The sequence below is a fragment of the Sturnus vulgaris genome, chromosome 9, assembly GCF_052056855.1.
Source record: "Sturnus vulgaris isolate bStuVul1 chromosome 9, bStuVul1.hap1, whole genome shotgun sequence".
Classification (NCBI taxonomy): domain Eukaryota; kingdom Metazoa; phylum Chordata; class Aves; order Passeriformes; family Sturnidae; genus Sturnus; species Sturnus vulgaris.
In genome coordinates this window covers 1,756,489-1,783,932 of record NC_142251.1, presented here as the reverse complement: position 1 = coordinate 1,783,932, position 27,444 = coordinate 1,756,489, and the positions used below count along the sequence as shown (strand labels likewise).

Below are 27,444 nucleotides of genomic sequence, written 5' to 3'. Positions count from 1 at the left end.
GAATGCTGCTTTTGCTACCAAAGGTTCAGCCAATTCCTGAGCTTCAGGCCACTGGCACAGGGAGATTTTGTGTGACTGGACAAAGGATGAGATTGGCAAGGGCAAAATGATGAGAGGGGAGCAACTCCAGCAAATGCAGAATAAACAATGCAGTGCTGCTGCAGCTGGCTGGGATAAGATGAATTTGTCATCAGGAATTATTCCAAGAACATCAGCTGGGGAGTCTTGGAGCATCCTCCTGCATATTCCCCATCCCTGAAGTGTCCAAGGCCAGCTTGGATGGGGCTTGGAGGAGCCTGGGATAGTGGGAGGTGTCCCTGCCCAGGGCAGGGGTGGGATGAGATGAGCTTTAAGGTCCCTCCCAACCCAAACCATTCCAGGATTTTAGGATTCTATGTTTGGCATTTTTTTATATTAGGATTAGGAGTTTTGGCATATTCATACTTCACTAGATTTCATATCAAACAACAGAAAGTTAAAATGCAAATGCTTTGGATTTAGGTTTTCTCTACATGTGGATGATTGTGAAGATCTAACATGTTTATAAGAAATTTCAGAATTCCTAGGGTGAGACACAATAAGTTTGAGAAGAGGATGTTTATAAAACATGTCTCATTTTCTTGTAAATAATCTTTTCATCTTTTTAAAAAAGAAAAACAAACCCACAAAAAAAAAATTCCATCATTTTACTGTTGATTTTCTAACATCCTGTTCGAAGAGAACAATGTGTGGGTGTGTCAGGGAAGCTGTTGAGATACAGCCTCAATCCCAAATTCACACTGGCAAAGCCAGAAGGGAACTGCTGGTGTGTGATGGGAGAGCTGTGCTGTTAAACACATCTGAATTTTCTCCTTCAGGTCCTACTGCAGTCCTGACAAAATGCTCCAAATCTCCTTGCTCTGGTCCCTCATGCAGATTTAGGACTGGCTCTTGTTACTCCATTTAGGCTGCAGCATCATGCCTGGCTGCAGATAAAATATCTCTGCTGTAGCCTAGGAAACACAGCAACAATTTTCCTTAAACTCCGCCCAAAGTTGCTTTAATACCTGCCTTTGCTTTTTTTCCTCTACTTTCAGATTTTACAAAAAAACTAAGGTAGAAATTCCCCCAAATTAACAACACCTCCTGTTTGTGTCAAAATCTGGTTCTGGCTGAAATTCTGCTCGAGTCATGAGGACAAAATGTGCAAGTCAAAACATTGATACCTGTTTAATAAACCAGTACAGCAAATCAATTATAAACACAAACCACCCTCAATACTGAGATAAATGTGATGGAACAGGTTGGGGAGTAAGCACAGGGCTGTGAATTGTTGTGTTCAAAGGCTTTGGGGCAGGACTTTGGCCAGGAACATCCTGAGCCTGAAAAACGTGTTCCAGGGAAAGGGTGAGGGGCCAGGTGACATTCCCAAGCTTTCTGCTGTGCCCTGCTCCATGGGAAGGCATCCTGTGCAGCTCCATGCCTTAGGGTTGGGATGGGAGGAGAGCACAGGGGCAGGAGATGAAAAGTGCAGGGTTTTACCTTGTGGAGCCTTTTCCATGGAATTGGAGCAGCTGCTCTGCTGGGGTTTGCCCTTTTGTGATCCAGAGATGGGGCAACTGGAGAGGTGTTTTAAAAAACTTTTATTCTATTTTCAGTCTCATATGAAGGGTGAGACAATGCAGATATTCCAATTCACACCATTACAATCAGAAGCCAACTATTTCCTAATTACAATACATTATAAGTGTTTCTGAGCTTATCAGCTTTGATCACATCATGCTGTAAAATGCCTTAAAGCCAATCATCTAAAATCACCCCTCGTGGCTTCTACTACAATGCATTTTTCACAGTTCTAATTCTCCCAAGTATTTAGTCTTATTTGCAAGGCCATCCTTTGAAACTTTTTTCCTGGCCCCATTTCTCTCTCAAGAATATCTGTCCTAGTCCATGGCATTTTTAAGTCAGCATTTCATATCTCCAAGTTTGCATAGAGATGTGTGAGCCTTCTGTCAGGCCCTGAGAACTCTCTGCAAATCCATTTCCCACACTGCTCCAGGTGCTGGATCTGTTTGCTCCTGCCTGGAGGCAGCCAAGCTCCTCAGCCTGGGGAGGAGAAGGATCCAGGGACACCTCTGTGCCTAAAGGGGTCCAGGAGAGCTGGAGAGGGACTTGGGACAAGGGATGGAGGGACAGGACACAGGGAATGGGCAGGGATGGATGGGATTTTGGGAAGGAATTGTTCCCTGGGAGGGTGAGGAGGCCCTGGAATAGAATTCCCAGATTTGCTGTGGCTGCTCCTGGATCACTGGCAGTGTCCAAGGCCAGGTTGGGACACCCTGGGACAGTGGAAGGTGTCCCTGCCATGGCTGGGGTGGCACTGGGTGGGGTTTAAAGTCCCTTCCAAGCCAAACCATTCCATGACTCCAAAGCCAGAAGGTGCCTGTGGGGTTTGCTCAGACCCCAGAGCTCCTGGGTGGCCAATAGGCACTGAACCAAACAGAAGCTTGGCAAGTGCCAGGAGTGAAACTTGAACACCAAAGGCTGGAATCCATGTGGCTGCAGTGTGTTTATCCCCTGCAAATGCTGTGGATCCCTGGATGAAGCTGCTGTGAGCAGATTTCAGGGCTCTCAGCACAAGGCTCACCCAAATGAAAAACCTGATGCACTTTGTGCTGTGTCTGTGATTGTGTTTTAGATACTGACATGGTCATCATTTATCTCTCGGCTGGGATCACATCAAAAGATTCCTCAGAAGAGGATAAAAAAGCCACTCTGCGTGTCATCAACGAAGAAAACAGCTTCCTCAATAACTCGGTGATGATCCTCACTTATGCCCTCATGAATGGTGAGAGATGCTTGTGATTTCCAGGCCATAAAATTCCCTCTCCTGGCACAGCACAGATCTTTTTTTATTAAGCTCGTTCAGGGGTAGTTCCAGGCCTTGCTGGGAGCAGTTTGTTCACAGATTTTGGCACATTTAAGGAGCTGCATCCAGATGTTGTTACTTTGATATTTATAACTGTGCCACTCTATCCTAGTGTATCCCAGTGCAGCTGCAGGGATATAAAATATTGTGGCCTGGATTGTCCAGACTGAGTTAGATTTGTTAATTATTCCAATGCAAACCTTCCTGGGGGCTTCCAGGGGCAGCAATCTGGGACTGAGTGTGATTTTATCAGCCAGGGAGGGTGAATGGGAGATCAAATCAAGTCTGAAATGCTTTGATAACCTGAGAACCAATCTGAGAGTGAAGTTAAACATGAAGATCACCCACCCATTTTCCAAAAAAGCATTTTCAGCATGAAGGAAGTTTGCTGTATTACTGAAAATAGCCAAGGAAATTAATGCTTAACCTAATGTATGATTTGGTTGTAAATTTTAATACTTATTTGACACTGGGGCGTGCAAAAAGGTTTTGATTTGTGTGCAGGAATTGAGCCTGGGATTTAAGTGAAGTGTGAGACTGGAATGATTCAGCTGGAGAACAAAGGCTGTTATCTCCCAGGGTGGAGGATTCGCTCCTGGTCCTGCCTGTGGGCAGCCAGGGATGGAGAACAAAGAGCTGTCCTGTGGATTGATGGGGCACACAACTCTTTGTTCCAAGGGCTTTGTTTAAAGTGGGCATGTGAACAGCATGGCAAATTTTTTGCACTGTGCAACACCAGGAGAGAGGCAATCTCATTAAATTCGGCATTAGGTAATTAATTTTCCTCAAATAATCTTGAAGCACTTAAATAAGAATACAGAATTTTCAGTCCTGTGATAGAGAGCACGGAGCATTCCTTGGGAGCAGGTGATGCCTTTAGTTTTCAGTTTTCCTGTTCTCCTTGGATGTGCTTTTCTGATGTGCTGGGGTGATGAAGACAGAACAGTTCCTATTCTAGTTAACAACTCAAGGACAGTTTCTCCAAACTTCAGGCCCTGAGCACAAACTCCGTGGAAAGGTGGAGTGTTGGGAAGGATGAATTAGGAAAACCTTATAAATACGAGTGCCTAGCAAAAGATTTTGAGAATATGGAAAATAGAAGCGAAATAGAAATGGTAGCAATTTTCGACTGAGGGGCTGAAAGCAACTGAATGCCTGAAGACCCCTTTGTTTAGATAATGTTTGATGCTGCAAATACCAAAAATCAAACAGACATCCTCCCCAGGCATGGCAGGAAGGGTTCCAGATAAAATTTAGAGATAAGAAAAGCAGTAAAACATGGTAATATAGTGATTCCTATAGGTTGCATGCAAATGTTAAAGAATTTGTATCTTGTATTAGATTGGTTAGTGAAAATTAGAATATTCAGCATAGGAGAAGATTTATTGTATTATAAATGGAAAATATCTCTCTCATGCTCTTACTCTCTTCATTCTTACTTTCTTCAGCTCTCTTAAGCTTTCTTCTTTTACTCTCACTCTGTCCCTCTCTCTGCCCTGCTCTGAGCTGTGGCTGCAGTTCCCAGCAGGGCCTCATATAAACCCACACCCTACAAAATAAACTGCAAACTTTTAGACCAGAATAAAGAGAGCACCTGAGTTTGTCCCAAGGCAGAGATTCCTACAGTGGAGGGTGGGTTCCTGCAAATTAACCAAAACCTATAAAAGTGTGAGATTTTGTGACCAACCCCCTCCTTTCCTTCCATCTTGGAGCCACCCAGGCAGGGGCCACCACTGTGGCACTGACATTGCTGGGCTGTGGCTTTGCAGGCCTTTGTAGGCCTCACAGTAAATACCCATTTTATTTCCTTAACTCTGTGTGCAGCCTCTGCTCCAGCTCTTCAAGGCAGAAGGCTGGATACAAATGAAGCTTTTTTTTGCCTTTTTTCCTTGTGTTTTGTGCCCCTGCTGCTGGCAGAGGGGGTGACAGGGCTGAAGGAATTGGCTTTCCTGCGCGACCTGGCCGAGCAGAACTCGGCCAAGTACGGCGTGGCCGACCGCAGCTCCCTGCCCGTCACCAAGGGCAGCATGATGGTCCTCAACCAGCTCAGCAACCTGGAGACCACCGTGGGCAGGTTCTACACCAACCTGCCCAACAGGATGATCGACGAGGCCGTGTTCAGCCTGCCCTTCTCCGACGAGATGGGCGACGGTGAGTGCTGGCCTTGGCCAAGCCACCGGGGATCGCTCGGCTGCCACATCCCCAAATACGCTGCAATCCTGCCAGGGTTTGGGTCCAGCTGTGCCTCCAGGCCTTTTTGTCTGCAGCTTTCTCATCTGCAAAAGGTTCAGTTGGGAAAAAAGGGGTGACAAGGCATGGAGTCGAGAGATTTAGTTTGGATTTTTGTAGCGTTTTCATCTGCGGGAGGTTTAGTTGGAAAAAAGTGGTAACAAGGCATGAGTAGACAGATGATTTTGGATTTTTGTACCATTTTCATCTGCAGAAGGTTTAGTTGTGAAAAAAGTGCTAACAAGACACGGAGCCATTGGATTAGTTTGGATTTTTGTCTGTAGCATTTTCATCTGCAAAAGGTTTAGTTGGGAAAAAAGTGGTAACAAGACATGGAGTCAACTGATATACTTCGAATTTTTGTCTATAGCTTTTTCATCTGCAGGAGGATTATTTGAAAAAAAAGTGGCAACAAGACATGGAGTCAACAGATTATTTTGGATTTTTGTACCATTTTTATCTGCAGAAGGTTTATTTGAGAAAAAAAAGTGGTAACAAGACATGGAGATTTAGTTTGGATTCTTGGGGTGAAATTTGTTCCTGTGTATGAGTACATGCACAACATCCATTAATTAATCTGTGGAGAGCAATTCTTTGTACTGGAGGGAAATATGTTGGAATGGCATCCATGTCAGGCCTGTGTAAGGGCAGGATAAAAGCAGCCTTGCAAATGGCACAAGGAGAGATTGTTAATTTTTGTTAATTATTGTTAATTATTGTCCCAAGCTGCCCACCCTCAGTGGTGGTGCACCTTTGGTTCAGCACACCTGGACTCAGTTCTGAGACCCAAACTGAATTTAAAGCTGTTCCTGAGCAAATCTGAGCTTTTGCTCCTTCCTGCATTCCCTCCCTCAGTAATTAAACTCTGTTAATTGCTCCCTCCCCAAACCATATCCAATGGAAAATGTGAGCAACAAAGGATTGGGAATGGTGCAATGGGCAGGTTTGTCTTCCATGGATTTCAGAGTGTACTTAAGGGCTTGTCCATGCAAATGAATTTTTTATTGAGGTGAGGGAAAAGCTGCTGAGTTTCCAAACACTGGTGGAGAAAACAGGAGTAAGAAGGTGTTGCAGAGTTCTCACCTCAGGGATGAGATCAATCCCACACTGTTGGGTAATTATGGATGTGATTCCCAGCCACAGTGGCAATACTGGGATTTTGAGCAGAGATTTAATATTCTGATTATGCATCAGATGAGCAACAGCTCATCCCAACTGTTGCTTTACAAAGAAAAAGTCACTTCCCTCCTCTTCCATTCTATTTTTTAATGGCCTTAAGTTCTGTTAAAGAAAGAAAATACTCTGTTGGTTTTTCACACAAATTTATTTCTTATCTGTAAGGAATCTACTTGGAGACTTGGAGACCCAAACATCAATTGTGGTGTATATTTTAATACATTGATTAATATACTTCAGGTCACTATCAGAAACACAAATTAACTAATTAGGGAGAGTGGCTGACAACAGAAACCCTGCTGAGCTTCCCTGGCCATATTCCAGCCTAAAATAGATTTAAAATTTAATTGATATAAATATATCAATTTTATAATAGATATAAAGAATAGATATAGATATAAATAGATATAAAATTTAATTGTTACATCTCAAAATGCTCTGTTTCCTCTCAAATTAATTAACCAGATGATCTTTCTGATGGTTTTGTGGTGTTTTTCTCTCTCCAAGGCCTGATAATGACTGTCAGTAAACCCTGTTACTTTGGGAACCTCCTGCTGGGAATTGTTGGAGTAGATGTCAATCTTGCCTATATCTTGGAAGATGTCACCTATTACCAGGATTCCTTGGGATCCTACACCTTCCTGATTGATAATAAAGGTAATTTTGACTCAGATCAGCTCCTCGAGTCCCACTGACCTCGTGAACCACCAGGTCTGAATTCTCAGGTCTCTAAGTAATGAATGATAATATTTATTAAAAGCTTAATTATGTATTGTTGGTTAGTTTTGCCTGAATGTTGCTGGAGATTTTAGGTGGATTCATGACTTGAAACTTCTGTCCTGGAGTTCTGGTTTGGAAACTCTTGCTTTGGGGATTTCCTACACCTGTGACATCCAAAGTTTTCTGGGAAAGGGGGAAAGCTGGTGTTAATGTGTGTGTCTAGCTCTTTTCCTGTGATCCAGCTTATTTTATTGCTGAATTTTTCAAGCTGGTTTTCATTTGCAACTCCTTTGATGACGAGATTGTTTGGTCACTGGCCATCTTTGCCAAAATTTGGTGTAATTACTGTATATTCCTTTTTTCCCCCCTTCAAATCTCTATCCAAGGCTCAGTTTGGGACTGTGTGTTTGTTTTTTAGGATACACTCTGATGCATCCCTCCCTGACCAGGCCCTACCTGCTGTCTGAGCCTCCTCTCCACACTGACATCATCCACTATGAGAACATTCCCAAATTCGAGCTGGTTCGCCAGAACATCCTCAGGTAAGGAATGGGAAGCAACTCCCAAATGAGCAGCACTGGGAGGAATTCTAGAGGAATTTTAACAGTATATAAAGTAAAATTTCCTTTTCCTACAATATCTAGATTCTTGGATGGATTTTTTTTTCCACATTAACAATTCTGGTTTGATTTTTCCTCCAGCTTTTTTTCAGTTGTCATTTGTTATGTAGTGTTCCCCAGCTGATCTGGGGAATATTCCTCCTTATCTCTCTCTTCCCTGTCAGGAAGATTTCTCACTATTTGATCTGGGTTTTTCTTTATCCTTTGCCTAACCTGAGAATTTTGAAGCTCAAAATGTGGGGGGACACAAATGCATTTTCAGCATGCACACACTTTCTTTCACCAAGCACAAATAACACTTAATTCCTTCAATTCTTATGATAATTATATAAACACACAACAGAAGGATTTTGCTGCAAGTCCTAACAGTTTTGCTCAGTGTTTAATAAACTGGTGGGTGTTTTATCTGCCACTGCAGCATTCCCTTGGGCAGCCAGATCATCACAGTTCCTGTGAACTCCTCACTGTCCTGGCACGTCAACAAGCTGAGGGAGATTGGGAAAGAAGCCTACAATGTCAGCTATGCCTGGAAAATGGTAAGGAAAACAAGTGTGGGATGGCACAGAGGGAATTCAGGGCTCTTCCTCTCTCCTTCCTTCAGTTTGGGAATATCTGAGCACTCATCTCAACCCAGGGATTAAAATGAGATCTGAGGTTAAACATCATCCAGGTGAATTCACTGATGCCAGTCAATAATTGGTTGCTTTGTGCCAACAAACTCAAGGAGGTATTTGTGGATCATTTCACAGTACTGAGTTAAATCCAACCTAAAGGGTTAAGCTGAGCAGTTTTAAGAGATTAAATCTGTCATTGTTTAACAGAAATTCATACAGGAAGGTGTCTGGAGCTGATTTTCTAAGATTGTAATGCTGCATTTAATACCAAACTCTCTTTGCAGAACAGCTGGGACACTCCAAGGTTTGCTGATCTGGTGTAATTTAGAGTCCTTAAAATACCCAAACCAGTAAAACATGTGGCACATGCAACACACAATTAAGAGTGGAAGTAATAAAATCTTGCATTTGAGAGTTAATTTGTCTGTACTCTCCATAAAAGTAACACCAGTGTGTATCCAGCAACTGGAAACCTGCAGCCTCTCCTCTGTTAATGACAAAAAATATCCATGAAACAGTGTTAGAATTAGAAATTATTGCTAATTGAGCAACAATTTGTTTGGTTTTCGGGGAAAAAAACAAATGACAGGATTTTTATTTTCTGTGTTAACTGTGGAAAAATGGATTTTGTAGAACTCAGTGGCTGTGACACACAGAAATTCTGTTCATCCAACACATTTGGGTTCTGTTTGGTGACTGGCTGGTGTTTTGCAGGTGCAGGACACATCCTTTATCCTGTGTGTGGTGGTGATCCAGCCAGAAATTCCTGTGAAGCAGCTGAAGAACCTCAACACTGTGCCCAGCAGCAAACTGCTCTACCACAGGCTGGACCTGCTGGGCCAGCCCAACGCCTGCCTGCACTTCAAGCAGCTGGCCACCCTGGGTGAGGGCTCCTGCCAGCCTGTCCTGGCCACCTCAGGGACACAGGAGGAGCACCCAGCTTGGGAAAAAACCCCCAGGGTCCAGTCCCAGCTGTGCCCAATCCCCACCTTGTCCCCAGCCCAGAGCACTCAGTGCCACCTCCAGGGATGGGCACTCCCACCCTCCTCTTTCCAGAATAAAATTCCTGCTGATGTCCAGCCTGAGCCTCCCCTGGCACAGCCACACCTCCTGCAGAGTGTGGCAGCACAAAGGAAAGCTCTTCCCACAAAACATTGGAAATACTCTTCCCTTGAGAAGCTTTTATTTCCAAGGCTGATTTTCTGGTCAGATTTTACCTTCTCACCTGCTCAGTGCTGAGCTCTTCCACAGAATCACAGCAGAGCCTGAGCTGGATCCCACAGGGATCATCCTGAGTGAAGGGCCCATCCAGGGATTGAATCCATAACTTTGTGACCATCAGCACTGGGTTTTAACCAACATCTTGCAGGATGAATGAGTGGGGCTGCTCATCAGAGTAGGAGATCAATGCCCTGGCAGTCCAGCAGGGTCCCTGGCAGTGCAGAGGAGGAGCAGAGGGGTCTCACCGAGCTTAAACCAAATCCTCTCCTGCCTCTAAAACACTCCCTGGGCAGTAACACAGTGGGATGAAGTCCCAGCCAGTTGTGCAGGACTCTGCTGCTCTTTTGCTTTGGATCCATGGAAGTTTTTCACTGCCAGAAGCACTGAAAACCTTCAGAGTCAGAAGAACAAGACCTTCAGTGCTCTGGTGCTTTCCAGACCCTCCTCACCTGCTTCAAAATTCTCAGGTTCAGATAGCCTAAAGTGCTTCTGCTCTTCCTGAGTGATTCCAAACATTGCTGGGGAAAAGGGAGAATCTCCCTGGCAGTTCCAGTGTCAGGGAAGGATGGAGAACTTCAAACCCAGAAATATCCCAAGAACAGAGGGCTTTTACATAAACATCCTACACTGCAAGCTGTCATAATCTTGGCAGGTCTCTCAAATCTGTACTAGAAGAAGTTCTGAATGAAATATTTCTGCTTGTAGCAGAAGGTTTGAAGGTCTCATGCTGGATTAGTGAGTTATGAGATTTTTCTTAGCTTTTTGTAGCCCTGCAGAATAACTTAGTGAGATCAGACTGGAGGAGGAACCTGACAGACCTGTGGAAATTGCTTTGCCAGTTGTTTAAAACACAGGGATTTTTTTTTTCTTTAATGTGGTATCTAATCTTGGCTATCTTACATCCAGAAATATTTAAATGGAGAATATCCCAAAAATGCAGTCCTGAGCTGTCAAGTGGAAAAACTTCACGTGAAGCAAGATCAGAATATTTGCTCTGGGAAGCAGATGAAGGGCTGGAGTAGAAGTTTGGAAGTGGGGACTGCAGCACATGTGTGGGGCTGTGTTTGAGAGGAATGTGACTAAAAGCAGAGCACTTTACACACTGCACTGCACATTTTCCTCTGGGGACCATTCCACACAGGGAATTTGTGTTCCATGGGTCACATCCTCAGAAAAGATCTTCTCTACCCTCAGCCCTCCATCATCATAATCATTTCTCTTTTTTAACAAGGAAAAGCTGTCTGGTATTGCAGATTTTGCATGATGAAAGTTTACTTTTGAGTTTGTTCTGAAAATCACTCCAGACAGCTGCACTTTTATTGGGGAGCTCCTCTTGTGCACTTGGGATTCTCCAGATGTTCATTCTCTGAAACTGAAAATGCTCATTTTCATTTTCCTCTGGGATATCTAACCTAAACAGGAATACTTAATTTCTTCTTTAGCCCAGCATCTTTTCTGAAGGGAAAACAACTTCTCTAGTCTCCCAAAAAGTAGTAATTCAGGAATTACTGAGGCTTTGGGAACAAGGCCATTAACACCAAATCACACACAGAGATCAGAGGAGGGGGCTGATGCTGTCACTTCTGTGTTTTGAGGCAAGAAGGGCAAGAATTCATATACAGCCTGGGTTTAGGAGGGGACTTTTGGGAAGTGCTTTGGGTTGGGTGGAAAAATGGATGTTTCCTGCCCTTCCTCCCAGCCCAGAGTGTCCTGCAGGAGTTGGGCACTTGCTACAGGCTAATTTGACTAAAAAAGAAAGGCAAAGCATCAAAGAACTTTTAAACCAGTGAATTTCTCCTGGTTCTTCACTCCAATGTCTGTCCAGAACTTTTGATTCTGTTCAATCTGAAAATGAGTGAAGGTGAAAAAGCCACAGTGAATAAATGTTGTACTGGCAGATGTATTGGATCAAGGTGTGTACTTCTGCCTTTCAGGAAGCTTTTATTATGTTTTTTTAACAACTTTCTAATGAAGCATGTGTGCTGAGCTGTGGGAGAGTGGGGAGAACAGCAGGGTCATTGCTGGACACCACATCAGGAACCCTCCCATGGTACAGTGCAATATGTCCAGATCATCATGATGCTCTTAAGTTTTAATTTTTCTGTTCTGCTTGAGTGTGCAGCTTTTAGTTTTATATTGAGGGTTCCTCACAGATGGTGAAGACAAAACTGTCCCATTTTAAGAACTCAAGGACAATCTCCTCAAACTTCAGTCCCTAAGCACAAACAGTGTGGAAAGAGGAGGGTGGGCAAGCAAGCAAGGAGGCTGAAACTTCCTGATTTGAGGCTATTAATTGGACAGTTGTACACAAATGGAGTAAAAGCTATAAAAATGTGAGATCTCATGGCCAAGCTCTCATTTGCTCCATCCTGGAGCCATCCAAGCTCTGCCAGGGTGTGTGACCTTTGAAGACCCCTCAATAAATATCCATTTTATTCCCCTTAACTCTTCAGCCTCTCTTCCAGCACCTCTAGGCATCAACCAGGCTGACATTTCTGATGTTGTGGTGTTTGCAGAGAGCCCCACAGTGATGCTGTCTGCAGGCAGCTTCTCCTCCCCTTACGAGCACCTGAGCCAGCCTGAGACCAAGAGGATGGTGGAGCACTACACGGCTTACCTGAGTGACAACACACGGCTCATTGCCAACCCCGGCCTCAAGGTGAGCCCCCAGCACACCTGGCCTCCCTGCAGGCACCCCAGAATCCCAGCACTTTGCATTGGCAGGGGTTATTTTTTTTATTATTATTATTAGGTGTTATTTTTATTTTTCCCCCATATCGGGTGGTGGTTTGTTTTTCTTTTTGCAAATCTTTTTGTTTGGGTTTAGATGTTGATTAGTTTTAATTTCTGTTAAAATCTAACAAGCTGTGAGTTCTACAGCACTTTAAGCTAAGAAATTAAAATTGGAGCCATATCTCTCTCTCTCTGCAAGGCTTTTTTTAAGGATAAACTGGCCAATTAAGAAATGCCACTTAAATTATTTTTACTTTTAACCTAATAACCAACCACCTGTGGCTCACAATGCAGACTTTTTTATTCAATTACACAGTTACACAATTATTTATTTTTTATTCAATTACACAATACTACTCAAACATATGAAGAAGGTGCCTTTGCCTTAAAACCTCCATCTTGCTTTCTATATATATTACTATAAAACCTTAAAGTTAAGTTTTTCACTATGTGATATTACACATTTTTATTTAAACTACACACTTACAGTTCTAGTTTTATTTTTCAATTTTGGGAGCTTTTTCCACGGCCTCAGGTTAAATGCAGTGTTTTTCTAGGGGTCAATTCCTGTCAGTACAGAAAGTCTAAAATTTTCACTGACCAGGGTTCCAACAGGGAGGGACCTTAAAACCCATCCCATCCCACCCCTGCATGGCCAGGACACCTTCCACTATCCCAGGGTGCTCCTGGTGCTTTTGGATTTTAGCTTTTCTGTTTTTCATCTGTTTGTGATCCTGCAATGTTTTAGTGTATAAATCTAAATTCCGTGTACAGTGTGAGCTGCTGCTTTCCCATTTTGGTTAAACACAATTCCTCTCCAAGGGAATCAAGGATCCCTCAGTGCCTCAGGCCCTGAGAAATGTAAATAAAAGTGAATTGGGAGGAGCAAATTTGGGGTAAATGACTTCATTAACTGGAGCTGTAATTGGGAGATCAACCCCCAATATGCAAATGGACCAAATTTTATACATTTATAAAAGTGTGAAAATTTGTGACCCATTGTCCATTTTGGGTGTAGCCCCTTGGGGAGGCTTTGTCTGCCCAAAATGCACCTGAAAACCCTTCCATAAATACAACCACTGTTAATTCCATTCATTCTGCCTGAACTCTGTTTTTAGGTAAATCCCAAAAAAAGCATCACTCCAACCTGGCTTAGGACACTTCCAGTGATTCAGGGGCAGCCACAGCTCCTCTGGACAACCCAGCCAGGAATTCCTTCCCAACATCTGACCCAAGAGTGAAGAGAGGAGAGGGGGCAGAACTTTGTTGAAACAAACACTAGAAAAATTAAATTCTTAGTGGGAACACTTTTAGCGTTCTGAGCCATACAAATGTGAAATCTCTATTTTCTATGCAAGCAGCGCATTATTTGTATTTACTCAAAAAAAACCCCAAAAAAACAACCTAAAAGGCACAGAGATAACACAACAATATTCCATGGCTAATAATCTGCTTGGAATGTGTGGTGTGAGAAGCCTTGAACCAAAGTAATTGAGCCGAGATGATCCTCGGGATGGGAAGAGGAGGAGGGAGGGAGGAAGGAGGGAAGAAAAAAAAAAAAAAAAAAAAAAGCTTTTATTATCTTACCATGCAAGTACTGCAGGAACCCTGCCAGCTCTGCCTTTGTTTTTGCAGTTTTCTGTCAGGAATGAAGTAATGGCAACCAGTCATGGCACGGATGAATGGATGACCCAGATGGAGATGAGTGGCCTCAACAGTTACATTGTCAGGCGTTACATAGCAACCCCCAACGGCGTGCTCCGCATCTACCCCGGCTCCCTCATGGACAAAGCTTTTGATCCCACCAGGAGACAATGGTGAGCTTGTAGGGTCCCTTCAGCAAAGCTTTGAATCCCCTCCGAGGGCAAGGAGGGAAATGTTTAGAGTTGGTTGCATTTTTAGAGTGGATTTCGTAGAGTTTTTTTGGGGTTTTTTTTTGTTTTTTTTTAAATTTAGTTACAAATGTTTCCATCGTGAGGAAAAAGTTCAGGTGTTTAAACTGAATCATCTCCGAGGGCAAGAAGGGAAATGTTCAGAGTTGGTTTTGGTTTTGGGGTTGATTTCATAGAGTTTTTTTGGTTTTTTAAAATTTAGTTCGAAATGTTTTTGTCATGGGGAAAAACCTCAGGGTTTAAATGTTCAAACATTTATTGCTTCTCATTTCTCTTTTTATTTTATGGGGTAGTTGGTGTTTCATAGCCCAGCTATGGCAGATGGAGACATAAATATTCAGAAAATGAGCATTCCCTCCAGGGATTACTAATTCAGGAGTATTTGAGCTCCTTTTTGGTTGTTTTTGTTTGTTTACTCTGGGTTTCCTCGCTGCTTTCAAGGAGGGATTAATGATGCAGCAGCCTGTGATTTGGGCAGAGATCTGGGGACATTGCAGGTGGCAGCAGGCTCTGAGTGTGCTCCAAAGGCTGGGATGTGTGGCAAGGAACCAGCCAGGTGCTGCCACCCTGGGAAAGGCACAGAGCTCCCCTGCCCCGTGTTTCCACTGGAATTTGTGGTGTTATGGGAAAAAGGTGCAAGTCAAACCCTGGGAATAAAGCAGGAATGGGTTAAGCTGCTCATGGCTTGCTGCTCTGGGTAGGCAGAAGCAAAGTGATCACTGTTTCTTACAGAAAAGTGTTTGCAAAAGTTTTATCAGCTTTCCTATGACAGTTTTATCAACTGTCCTATGAGTCTGGCTTATTTTATGCTGATGGAAGTTTTAAGAGGTTGTAATTTATAATCCCTGTCTGATGTTTCTGAATTTTCTTGCCTCAGTTCTGTCTTTTCTCCTCAGTTTGCAATGTAATCATTTTGCCAGGGTTTGCTTTCAGTTGGAGAGTCTGCTGGCACCAAGTCCTGCCTTGTTCTGGGGGAAAATGTCTGAAATTACATTAAATGTGTTCTGTGCAGGAGTAAACTGAGCTTTTTTAATGCAGCTGGATGTAATGGGGCACCATTTATTGGGCCAGTCTGGGTTAGTTTGGATTAGTTAGTTCCAGTTGTGTTTAAGTACTTGTTTGATATTAAAAACCAATACTTTGGTGCCTGTTGTTCACAGTGTGCAGAATTTAGTGTTATTTTGGGCAAGTCAAGGATTCTGTCTTGAATTCACAGACTTTGGCATTAATTCTGAGCATTTCTTCTGGCTTCTCTCAGGTACCTGCATGCAGTGGCCAATCCAGGACTGATCACCTTTACTGGGCCCTACCTGGACGTGGGAGGGGCTGGATATGTGGTGACCATCAGCCACACTGTCCATTCCTCCAGGTGAGGGGCTCTGGGGCTTTGGGGCAGGCCAGAAGACTCAGAGTGATCAGAGCTGGGTGACTCTGTGTGCTCAGGAGCTGAAAACTAAAGCTGCTCTTAAAGTGCTGGTGGTGAAATGTCATCTGACCTTGTGGAAATGGGGCATTGAAACACTGGGAGAAATTCATTTTATAGGAATATGCCAATTCTCTGGCTTTATTGGTTGGGGAGTAATAACAGCATATTAAAATAAAAAAAAAAAAAAAGAAAGGTTGATTGGTGGGAATGTGCTCCTGGATGAACACGAGGTGGGATGTCCAAGGAATTGGGAGGAGGACAAGGATTGCTCTCCTGAGGCAGTTTGGGAATTGGGAGGAGGACAGGGATTGCTCTCCTGAGGCAGTTTGGGAATTGGGAGGAGATCAGGGATTGCTCTCCTGAGGCAGTTTGGGAAGTGTTCCCTCCCTTCTCAGCTGGAAGTTAAATCCTTCTCCATCAGTACTGCCAAGCCTCACATTTCCTGAAGTTCCCCACACCTCCACTTGTGTGGTTTGAAGGAGCAGGGAGGTGTTTGGAAGGGAACTGGAAGCTGCTCCAAGGGCAGAGAGGCCAGGCACAAAGGGGGTTAGGGACAGAGCTGTCCTTACTGCAGGGATTGGGGAGCTCCTCTCCTGGGCTGCTTAAATCCAGCACTTCTGGCCTTCCAGGAGGAGAAAGATCTTGAGGCAAAGCCTGGGAATGTCCAGGAGCCCTTCCAGGTTTGCTGGGAACGTTTTGGAGTGGGAGCAGCAGGGCCAGGAGTTGGACTGGATGATCCCTGTGGGTCCCTTCCAGCTCAGGACATTCCATGATTCTATGAAATGACTTTTTCCTGGAGGACCAGACTGTTGCTGTTCCAGCTCCCTCCTGGCCAGGCCCCAGCCTGAGGCCAGGATTTGGGATGCAGGATGTTTAAAGGAGCCCAGTTAATAAAACATGGACCAAACCTTGCTGTCACAAGCTCTCCCAAATTCCCAAAAATAGCAGTTACCTCTCCTGGTTTTTTACATGGAGTCTCTCCAAGCTCCCTACCCAGTACAAAGGGAACTTCCAGTGCTGGACTGGGAAGCAGGGATCCCAAATCCAGCAGGGAGCAGGATGTGGCTCCTCCACTCTTCCCAGAGATCCCCCTGTTTCCCCTGGGTGGGATTTCCCAGCACAGCCACCTCTGCTGTGTGTTTGGGCATTTTCAGCCCCAGCCCCTGCGTTGTGCTTCTCCCAGAGGAATTTACTCAGGGGAAACGAGCACTTCTGTAAGGAGAGAAGTGCAATTAATCAAAATTCTGATTTTTATCTAGCAAGGGATGGTTTACTCAGCTCTAAGAACTTAAAGCTCCTGTGGGTTATTAGAACATGATTAAAGAACAGTTAAACAAAGTTTGGCAGATGTGAGTGTGATTCCTGGGTAAATATGACCTCTGAAGCTCATAGTCACATGTGGTTATAATCCCCAAAGAGGCCTGAGCTCAAAATCCACAGGGGTGGGGAGGAATCCGTGGAGTTAACAGGAATTCTGGCATTGAGGACTGCTGGGAGGGTTTAAATACCCACATCAGGGCAGCCAGAGCTGACACCTCTCATTCCCATTTTATGTATATCTTATTTCTTTTTATGGAGGCTGGGAAGAGAAGATTTATGCCTGATGTGGTTTAATGCAGTTGGCATCAGCAAAGCAGAGGGATTTAATGGTTAGAAATGAAGCTAAAATATTTACACCATTCTAATGGCTTTATGTCTGTTAGGACACAGCAGAATTTCAGAGCTGGGTGCCTTGTCACACATGAAATGTGTCTGTGCTGCTTCCCTGCCATCCTTCCATTCCCCCTCCAGGAAATGGGAACAATAAATTCAATGCAGGTTTTAAAAACTTGTATTTATCTGTCTACAAATGAGATTTGACTACATCTCCACTGCACCTCTTTGGAAAGCAAACAAAGCTCAGCCCAGTAAACAGAGCTGGGTTTCCATGGAGCAGGGGTGGCCAGAGCTCTGTTTGTGCAGTCCAGCTGTGCCTTGCAGCATCTTTTTTTTTTTTTTAAAAAATTTTTTTTTCTTTTTCTAAACGTTTTTATTCCTGCCTTCAGAGATAAAATAAAGGAGAAAAGTGAATTTTGAAGAGCAGCAAATCAGAGGTGTAAAGTCCACATCCTTGAGCTCTGATCCTTTTGTGTCCTGCAGGGGTGGGAGGGGACTGGTCTGGCTGTGCCCTCTCAGTGCTGCTGGGAGCAAACTGGGAGAACTGGGGTGTCAGGAATGGAGAAAGGACAGCACCACATCACAGGATCCTTTTCATAACTCACCTTAAGAAATGTTATTTTCTTCGAATTTTCTGCCTGCCATTCATATTCACTCCCACACTCTGGAGTTTGAGGGATTTAACTCATATTCATATTAACTTCATATTCATTCCTCCTGCTGGGGGCTGAGCAGAGGAGGGGTGCAGGTAACTCCTTGCACATGGGTGGGATTGAAAAATACAGGAGCTGTTTTTTTGTGTGGATGGGGAATGTTTAATCCTAATTTCTGTCACCCAGCATTCAATGTCTGTAGGTGGTGGGGGTGTGTGTAGGGTGGGATCCACTCCTGGGCTGGCTGTACAAGGGGCAGACTAAAACAGGAAATAATAATAATAATAATAATAATAATAATAATAATAATAATAATAATAATAATAATAATAATAATAATAATGATAGTATTATTATTATTATTATTATTATTATTATTATTATTATTATTATTATTATTATTATTATTATTATTATTATTATTATTATTATTATTCCAGCTCTGAATACTAATACTTTTTATTATCTATAATTTTATAATTTTTCCCTTTGCCCTCACTGCAGTGCTCAGATGTCCTCAGGACACTCCGTGGCTGTGATGGGCATTGACTTCACCCTCAGATATTTCTACAAAGTCCTCATGGACCTGCTGCCAGTTTGTAACCAAGATGGGGGGAACAAAATCAGGTAAAAGCTGCTCCTGCCAGGCACAAAATAAATACAATATTTATTTTTTTTTTAACCAGAGGTCCTTTCCAACTTCATTTCTCCAAGGGTTCTGTTAGTTTCAGTGTGTGTTCTCTGATTTCCAGTAGAACTTGTGCTTGTCCTTCTCATAAAAAAAAAAAATAATGTTTTTGTTATTCCAGATCAAACTGCCATCAGCTAAATAAACAATCTGCAGGATTACAAAAGCAGAAGATAACAGAATTGATTTGATTTTTTTTGGTTATATTTAGACTTCTTTGAAATTCTGGGTAAAAACAACATTCCTTATTAAATGAACACACTTCCTAGTTCTTCTGTTTGTTTTAATTTTACCTATTTAGTTCCTGTGAGCGTGTAAGAATAATATAGGATCTCAGTTATTTTAACTCCAATTATTCAAATACACTTTTGGGAAGTTTTTCTCAGAAATCCATAGCACAGCCTAGGCAGAAGAAGTCTGACTTCATCTGGAGTATCCAATTTCAGTCAGACCCCTGGGTATCTTAATTGTTCCTGTTTTGAAAAATCCTGTGGGGGTGGGATAAATTCTGGTTTGGATCTGGAGTAACTTGATAACGTGGTTTGAGCATTGCTGTTGGTTCCTTGTTTGTTTTTAAACCTTAAATTTGGGAAGGGAAGTGGTTTTCTGTCATCCTTCCAGTTCTTTTCTGGTTTGGGTATTTTTCTATATATTTTATGGCACATTAAAAAAAAAAAAAAAAACCAACAAAAATCAGGATTTTTGGTTTGGCATCGATCCCTCCCAGTAAAAAACTTCTGCTGATCAGCAAGGTCAGATGCTTTATTCTGTTCCTGCATTCCCCAAATGAGGAATTTTGAGAATATTGTTCAGTGTTGGACCATTCTGATGTAGAAATCACATCCAACGTTTCCAGTCTCGATTTAAATGCAGGTGTTTGAGGTTTTTAGTCTATCTCTCCTAAAGATTTTAGGAAGAAGAGCAAGAAAAAGAGCAAACACCACATCCCTACGTGTATTTCTAATGGAACCCCCCCCCAAAATTCCGGGTTTTCCTGCCTGCTTTTGTACCCCTAAAGAGCACAGAGGCTTCCCCTGCTCTGTGCTCCCCCCGTGGACACATCCCATGGGAATCCCATTGAAAGCTGCTCCAGCCCCGATTCCCGCTGTGCCAGGCCTGTGGCTGCCACCCTGCTGAGCTTTTGGGAACATCAAGTGGGGGTTTTAACCTCTCGATGTCCCCTCTGTGGCCACCGAGTCCCTGATGTCGGTGCCACCCCCCGGCCAGGGCTCCCGAGCCATTGTCTGTGGCCATGGAAACGGGAGAGGGGGGAAAAAAGGGATGGATTGAATTTGCCTGGATTCTGGATTTGGGACACAGATCCAACGTGGGAAGAGCTGGAAAGGGAGAGGAAAGCTTGGGAAGGCTGGGAGTGGAACAGGAGTGATTTATCCCCCACTAAAATCGAATTGTGAAGGGGGAGGGCATTAAAGAAGAGTGTGAAATCTCTCTTTAATTAGTCACATAGTAAATTAATAAACCATTAAAGCTTTCCAGGTTCATTAGGCTCTGTTCATTCCTGGCTCTTCCCCAATCAGACAATGCACTGATGGTTTTTCCTTTCTGGTTTTAATCAGCTCTGTTTTCAACTCCTTCATGGCCCTGGCTGTCTGGAGCAGTAACAGATGGAAAAGCTTCAGGGAAATACCCAACACATTCTTTAAGGACATTTTGTAGGGAATTTGTTCCATGGCCCTGTTAAATGGAAAACCTTTAAAAGCCCTTTAGGACCATGTTTTATTTCACCCTGTTCCCCTGGAGCCCAAGGAGGTCTAACAGGAGACTCTTGCTGTGTTTTGGGGGGCAGGTGCTTCATCATGGAGGACAGGGGGTACCTGGTGGCACATCCGACCCTCATCGACCCCAAGGGCCACGCTCCTGTGGAGCAGCAGCACATCACACACAAGGTCTGCCTGCTTTCCCCTGCCTTATTCCATAGCTCTCATTCCTGAGCTGCTCTTTGGGTCTCATTCCAAAGGCATCAAATCCTGCTTTCCTCCCTTAGGAGCCTCTGGTAGCAAATGACATCCTGAACCACCCCAACTTCGTGAAGAAAAACCTCTGCAACAGCTTCAGCGACAGGACCGTGCAGCGCTTCTACAAATTCAACACCAGCTTAGTGGTGAGCCTGCTTTTCTATCTGAGTTTCCTTTTGGGTGTACTTTGGTTGGCTTGGGTTTCTTCTGGTGGAAACACAAGTCCCTGGCAGGCTCAGAAGCTGGGGCTGGGAGCCAGCCCTCCGTGGGGATTGGCCTCTGTTTGCCTTCTCCAGACACAAACCAGGCTGCACAAACAGAGTCCCCTGACATCCAGGGGTTATGGATGGGAGCCCTGGCCAAGTGTGGCTGCTGCCTGCAGGGTCTCAGCCAGCATCAGGGAAAGAAGGGCAGTTTGCTGTCGCTGGGTGAGGATTTTCCAGCTCTAGTGTTGCTTTGGATGTGAGCTGACCTCTGGCTCCAGCTCTGACCTGGAATGTCACATCTTCCTGTGAGGTCTCTAATAACTTATCTTTAGGTGCCCAAATAAATCCATTTACTGGTGAGCATTTCCAGGCTGTCATTTGTGAGACTTGAGATCTCTGAGATCCTGCACACTCTGTGCTCTCCATGGATCCTGTGTGAGCTTCCTCATGTGAGGAGTCTAAACCAGGGGCTGTCATCCCTCACAGAGCCACAGATCCACCCTGGCAAAGTTCCTCCACAATGATTCCAAAGCTGTTACTCTGTGGGAGAAGATTTGAAAATATTTGCAAATCATGTCAAAATGCATTGATTTATGTCAGGTTGGCTTAAACATTTTCCCCACACTTGAAATGCCAAGTGGGATGTGTGGTATTGGGAAGGAAATTGAGTAGGATGGAGCAGAAACTTGTAAAAAGGAATCAGGAAGGAGCCTACAGGAGCTGGGCAGTGCTGTGGTGGCTTTTTTTTTAAGGCTCAGGACGTTTCCAGCACGTGGTGGTGGCTCCCATCAGAGCCTTTGGGATGGTCACTGAGGGCTGGCACAGTGGGGACAGGTCAGAGAGCACTGGGAAGGAGTGAAATGTCACCTCTGCTGCCACATCTCATTTTCACAAGCTAAGCCAATTCCTTTCTATCTTCAGCAAAGTCTTTTCACCCAGAAGTATCTGGAAAGCAAAACTCACCCACCCCTTAATCAGCTTCTGTTTTTGTGAGGGTGGCAAACCCATGAGGTTTGAGGGGAGCCACCACCTCTGGAAACTGTGGCAGAATTCGTGTCCCCACAGCTCTACAAGATCCTTCGGGAAGGGGAAGAATCTTCAGCTCCCTAAACCAACATTTTACCCCACTGACATTTTGTTTTTGCCCAGGGTGACCTGACCAACCTCGTGCATGGCAGTCACTGCTCCAAGTACAGACTGACGAGGATCCCGGGCACCAACGCCTTCGTGGGCATCGTCAACGAGACCTGTGACTCGCTGGCCTTCTGTGCCTGCAGCATGGTGGACAGGCTGTGCCTCAACTGCCACAGGTGACAGCGCTGGCCTGGGCTGGGACACTCCTTGTGCACACACACATTCACAGAGCTAGGGAATTCCAGCTTGGGAATTCTTCTCAGGAATGGATTTCCTCCTGACTCTCAGCTTCCCAGGCTGACAAGCTGACTGCAGCTTCAGTTAGAGAGGAAGTGTCCCAGGGTGACAACATGGTGACAAACAGAGTGGAATTCATCATCAACATTAACCCCTGGTGTCTTTGCCGTGTCCAATGAGCTCCTGTCCTGTCCTGGCTGCACTGACACACTTTAAATCCGGGCTGTGTGTACAATAAATTGGCCTTTTTTCCCCAAAGAGCTCCGTGGGTGTTGCTGTCCTTTCTCTCTCCTTGCAGTGCAGTAACCACAACTCCTGCCCTCTCCCCTGCTCTGGGGTTTGTAAGAGCACAGTGAATTCAGCAATTAATTCAGTGCAAAACCAGGGAAAAGGAGAGTTGCTCTGTCTGTGCTCCCTGTAAGAGGTGCAGGGGCTTGGGGGATCTCTGCCACGTTGTCAGAGAGTTTAACCCAGGGGAGGCTGTGTGGATAATGCTGGAAGACACTGAGAGATTCAGTGGCTCCAGAGCAGTTACCTGTGAGTGAGCTCCTTTCTTCTGGCATAGAAATTCCCATGATTTTCTCATGGATTGAGGGTTTTCATTGAAGGGATCCAGGAGGTTTTGCCCACACCATCCTGAAGTGTTTGTGGCACTGCCAGGAAGGATCCTTCCATCCAAATATTTGAAGGACTGTCTGCTTTTGGAATTCTAGGGATGGGTCACCCTCAGTTCTGGTGCAGGACAGAGCAATCCCTGGACAGCTTTGTCCCTGGGAATTGCTGCTCCAGAGCTGCACCACTGTGGGGTTAAAATCCCAGTGGTGTCTGATGGGTTTTTCCCATGTTTTCTGCCCTGCAGGATGGAACAGAACGAGTGTGAGTGTCCCTGTGAGTGCCCACTGGAGGTGAACGAGTGCACTGGGAACCTGACCAACGCTGAGAGCAGGTGAGAGCCAAGAATAAATCCCATTTGTCCTGCTGAGATCCAACAGGCAGAATTTTCAGTACAATTAAGCAGATGCAATAGGTAAAGATTATTTTAATTGCTTGTGCTTTGAGTGCCCTTGTGACACCAGGCTTTTCTTTGCTCCAATGCAGGAACCCCAGCTGTGAGGTGCATCAGGAGCCCATGACTTTCACAGCCATCGATCCCAGCCTGCAGGATGCACTCCCACAGTGCATCAACACCCAGTGCAACCAGAGGACAGAGAGTGGGTAAGGTGGCCTTCCCCACCCTTGGGAATACTCTCTTGTGGAAATCATCTAAGGCAAATAGCTATAAAGAAAAAAATACAGGAAAATAAAGCGTGATGCCAGAATGAGGTTCTACTCCTGGCATTGAGGGCTCAGTTTTGCTCGTTAGGAGCAGTCTCCAGGGACCTGGGATGGGTAAAACACACCATGCTCTGACCAGACTGCCCAAATCAAGGCTGCAGAGAAAGGCTGGAACTGCAGCCAGACTTCACCACACTGAGAAATGTCTTATTGGAGGAGTTACAAGTAGGATTCTCCTTTTGCTCAGGCTGAGTGGTGCAGGAAAATACCAAAGCAGACAGAGTTGGAAAAGGGATGCTGGAAATGCAGCTTCCCTGTGTAACTTCCCTTGTGGTACTTGAGCACTTACTGGAATTTTTTCTGGCTAAACTCACATACTTGAGGGTTTACAAATGCTTTAGGCCTCCCTCTGTCTCATGGCTCTAAACCAGACTGAGCTTTGCAAAGGGGAGGTGTTCAACTGGAAAGGAACCATGGCTTACTTGGATGTTCCCATGCAGGGATTGCTTTGGAGTGCTGGACTGTGAGTGGTGCATGGTGGACAGTGATGGGAAGACCCACCTGGACAAGTCCTACTGTGCCCCCCAGAAGGAATGCTTTGGTGGCATTGTGGGAGCCAAGAGTCCCTATGTGGATGACCTGGGAGCAATAGGTAACTCTGCCTTTCTCAGCAGCTGCTGCCTCCAGCTGTTTGTGTTCCAGAACGTGCAGCAGGTTCTGCATGTAACATTTACCTCTTAGCCTGGTGCTAAATCAGCATAAAGAGTGGGAAGGGAAGTGGTTTTCTGTCATCTTCCCAGTTCTTTTCTGGTTTTGGTATTTTTCTATATATTTTATGGCACATAAAAAAAAAAAAAATCAGGATTTTTGGTTTGGCATTGCTCCCTGCTGCCGATCAGCAAGGTCAGATGCTGAGGCATCAAAGGCAGCAAAGACATGATGAATATCATGATGTGGAGCTGAGTGTAACTCAGCATTCCTGTCCTTAAGAATTCCTGTCTTTAAGATTCACCCTCTTATGAATTCCTTCTGCTATTCCAAGTGAGCACAGTCAAGCACCCAGAAATCCCTATAGAGTTTCTCTATGATCCATATTGCTGATTTAACCCTTCCTGCACCCTGAGTTCCTTCTCCTATTCCAAGTGAGCACAGTCAAGCACCCAGAAATCCTTGGAGGGCTTCTCTGAGTTTCTTCTCTTATTCCAAGTGAGCACAGTCAAACACCCAGAAATCCCTGTAGAGTTTCTCCATGATCCATATTGCTGATTTAACTCTTCTTGCAGAGCATTCACGGTGTCCTTCTCCCTGTGCTTTGTCCCTGTTGCTTTAGGAGATGAGGTGATCACCCTGAACATGATCAAGAGTGCCCCCGTGGGCCCCGTGGCTGGAGGCATCATGGGCTGCATCATGGTGCTGGTGCTGGCCGTGTACGCGTACCGGCACCAGATCCACCGCCGCAGCCACCAGCACATGTCCCCGCTGGCAGCACAGGGTGAGGATGGGAAAAAAAAAAAAAAACAAAAAAAAAAACCCAGCAGCACAACAAAACCCAAAGGAAAAGCAATCCCAGAGCTCTCCTCCTGGTTTTGTTGCAGTGTTTCCCTGGTTTTAGTCCGTGTTGGAGCTGTAGGGAGCCGTGGTGCAGGGGCTGTGTCTTGCTGCCCTCTCCTGGGTACAGCCAGAGCTGCTGCTGCTGCCCGGGGAGCCTGCCCAGGCCCAAAAGGAGATAAGCTAAGCTTTGGCAGAGCTCAGACACTAATCCCAGCTTTCTGCAGCTCGGCCCAGCAGATCCCTCACGTGTTTATTTTGTGCAGATGCTGGGAGTGACACATTTTTCACCCCCCCTTTTGCCTTGGGTTTGGGATGTGTCTTTTTTCGCTTGTGTTTCCTGGTTCTGGTCTATGTGATGTTCATGGAATGTCTGAGCATAGAGAGATGAAACCACTGAAGTCTGAGAGGCAGAATTGTGCTGGGAGAAGGGATACTGGCACAAAGATAAAGATCCAGAGGTGAGAACACCTCCCTGGAGCTGTTCCAGGCCAGGTTGGACAGAGCTTGGAGCAGCCTGGGATAGTGGGAGGTGTCCGTGCCTATGGCAGGGGGTGGGAAAAGATGGGCTTTTAAGGCCCTTTGCAACCCAAACCATTCTGGGAATTTAAGTGTGATCAGAGCCAATTACCTTTATATTTAATCATCCCCCAGCTCTGTTGTAAATCAGTTCTTTCAGAACTTTAAAGTCAGTCCCTTTCAGGGGGAGGTGGGATGAGCACCCCCAGCTCAGACCAGGAACACAAAGTGCTTCCACTCTCGATACTGGGGTGACAGCTGGCAGTAAGATGAAGCAGAACTTTCCTCTCACCACTTGCATTTTCTGTTTGTAACACTGTGTAGAAATGTCAGTGCGCATGTCCAACCTGGAAAACGACAGGGACGAGAGGGATGATGACAGCCATGAAGACAGAGGAATCAGTAAGTACCAGAAAAACTGGAGATTAAATCAGCCACTTGTTTTTTAACACCCTAGATTTGAATATGTGAGGAAGCCCTGTGCTGATCAGCAGCAGAAAACAGAGCAATGTTTTAATTCAAACATCCAGTGCACATTTAGTCTCATGCTGAAAAATGACATTTTTCACTTTTAAAAGATAATTCTCCATTAGGTGTGGAGTTTGGTCCCTTAAAACCCCTTGTCATGAGCACTTCCAGAAATAGCTCTGATCAGCTTAAAAATTGCCACTGTGACAGCACAGGGTATAGGAAACTCTTCCTCTTTTTTGGCCTTAGAAAGCAGAAGCCAAGTCTGGCAAGTATGGTTAGCAAACATGGCAGTAAATACTTTTTAACTGATTTGGGGTGCCTACAGTTCTTTGCTAGCCAATAAAAATAAATAAAAATGGCACTTTGCATGATCCTGGTGTGCTGTAAGTTGAGCTGGTGCACCCAAACTCCAAGGGAGCTCCAGTGTCAGACTGGATCCCTGGCTGTGAGCCCTCACTAAAACAATACTCAAGATTTGAAGCTGTTTCAACACTCAAGAATGGAATAATAAGCATATTTCAGCTTCGTGGCTTGCATCTCCTGCTTCTCCAGTCCCTTTTTGTTTCCTTTGGGGTCAGCTCCCGTTGTTGCCATGAGATGCTGATGCTGGCACAGCCCAGCTGAAGGAGTCTGACCTGCTGGCCATGTAATGCCCAGCTCTTTGCCCCTCTCTGTGGCTGTGCCCTTGGAGGCAGAGGTTGGAGCTGTTTCCCTGTGGGTGCCAGGCCCTGCTCTGAGCTCTTTTGTGTCTGTCACAGTCAGCAACACTCGGTTCATCGCGGCCGTGATCGAGCGCCACGCGCACAGCCCCGAGCGCCGGCGCCGCTACTGGGGCCGCTCGGGCACCGAGAGCGACCACGGTGAGTCCTGGGCCTCTCTGGGCTCCCTCTGGGGACTGGGGGTCATTTTCCTTCAGGAGTTCTGGGCCTTATCCCTCTGGGGATTGAGGGGCTTATTTTACTTCAGGAGTGAATCCTGGGCTTTCACTCTCTCTGGGGTTGGGGGCTCATTTTCCTTCAGGAGTGAGTCCTGGGCTCTCACTCTCTCTGGGGTTGGGGGTTCGATTTCCTTCAAGACTCTGGCTCCTTGCAGGTAAGACAGCCAGAACCAAAGGCAGACAAAAGGCTTTGCTCTTTCTTGCTTTGCTGTTGGACAGTTCTGACTTGGTTTGTTGTGAGGGGAGGCCTCACTGGGATGCTCAGCATCCTCCCATGGAGCAGCTCTGCTCCCTGGAACAGGGACAGGACCCAGGGAATGGCTGGAGATCAGGAAAAGGTTCTTCCCCCTGAGGAACTGGAGTGACAGGACAAGGGAGATGGCTTCACACTGAAAGGGAGTAGGGTTAGATTAGAGGTTAGGAAGGAATTGTTCCCTGGCAGGGCTGGCACAGGGTGCCCAGAGCAGCTGTGGCTGCCCCTGGAGCCCTGGCAGTGTCCAAGGCCAGGCTGGACATTGGGGTTTGGAGCAGCCTGGGATAGTGGAAGGTGTCCCTGCCATGGCAGGGGTGGGATGGGATGGGATCCTCTTTAATGTCCCTTCCAA

At 45.2% G+C, this 27,444-nt stretch overlaps 1 protein-coding gene across 2 annotated transcripts in view; it reads left to right on the top strand.

The window, feature by feature from the left end:
- CACHD1 (cache domain containing 1) overlaps positions 1-27,444 on the top strand; it is an 89,808-nt gene that overhangs the window by 59,265 nt on the left and 3,099 nt on the right. For both annotated transcript variants that reach the window (XM_088169625.1, XM_088169624.1), the window contains exons 8-26: positions 2,678-2,827; positions 4,826-5,059; positions 6,821-6,970; positions 7,452-7,575; positions 8,072-8,189; positions 8,982-9,150; positions 12,005-12,147; positions 13,857-14,038; positions 15,372-15,482; positions 18,353-18,475; positions 20,344-20,443; positions 20,542-20,658; positions 21,868-22,028; positions 22,949-23,035; positions 23,188-23,304; positions 23,865-24,016; positions 24,695-24,856; positions 25,756-25,833; positions 26,661-26,762. In XM_088169625.1, coding sequence (XP_088025751.1) covers positions 2,678-2,827; positions 4,826-5,059; positions 6,821-6,970; positions 7,452-7,575; positions 8,072-8,189; positions 8,982-9,150; positions 12,005-12,147; positions 13,857-14,038; positions 15,372-15,482; positions 18,353-18,475; positions 20,344-20,443; positions 20,542-20,658; positions 21,868-22,028; positions 22,949-23,035; positions 23,188-23,304; positions 23,865-24,016; positions 24,695-24,856; positions 25,756-25,833; positions 26,661-26,762 — 2,580 coding nt within the window. The remainder of the gene's footprint in view (positions 1-2,677; positions 2,828-4,825; positions 5,060-6,820; positions 6,971-7,451; positions 7,576-8,071; positions 8,190-8,981; positions 9,151-12,004; positions 12,148-13,856; positions 14,039-15,371; positions 15,483-18,352; positions 18,476-20,343; positions 20,444-20,541; positions 20,659-21,867; positions 22,029-22,948; positions 23,036-23,187; positions 23,305-23,864; positions 24,017-24,694; positions 24,857-25,755; positions 25,834-26,660; positions 26,763-27,444) is intronic.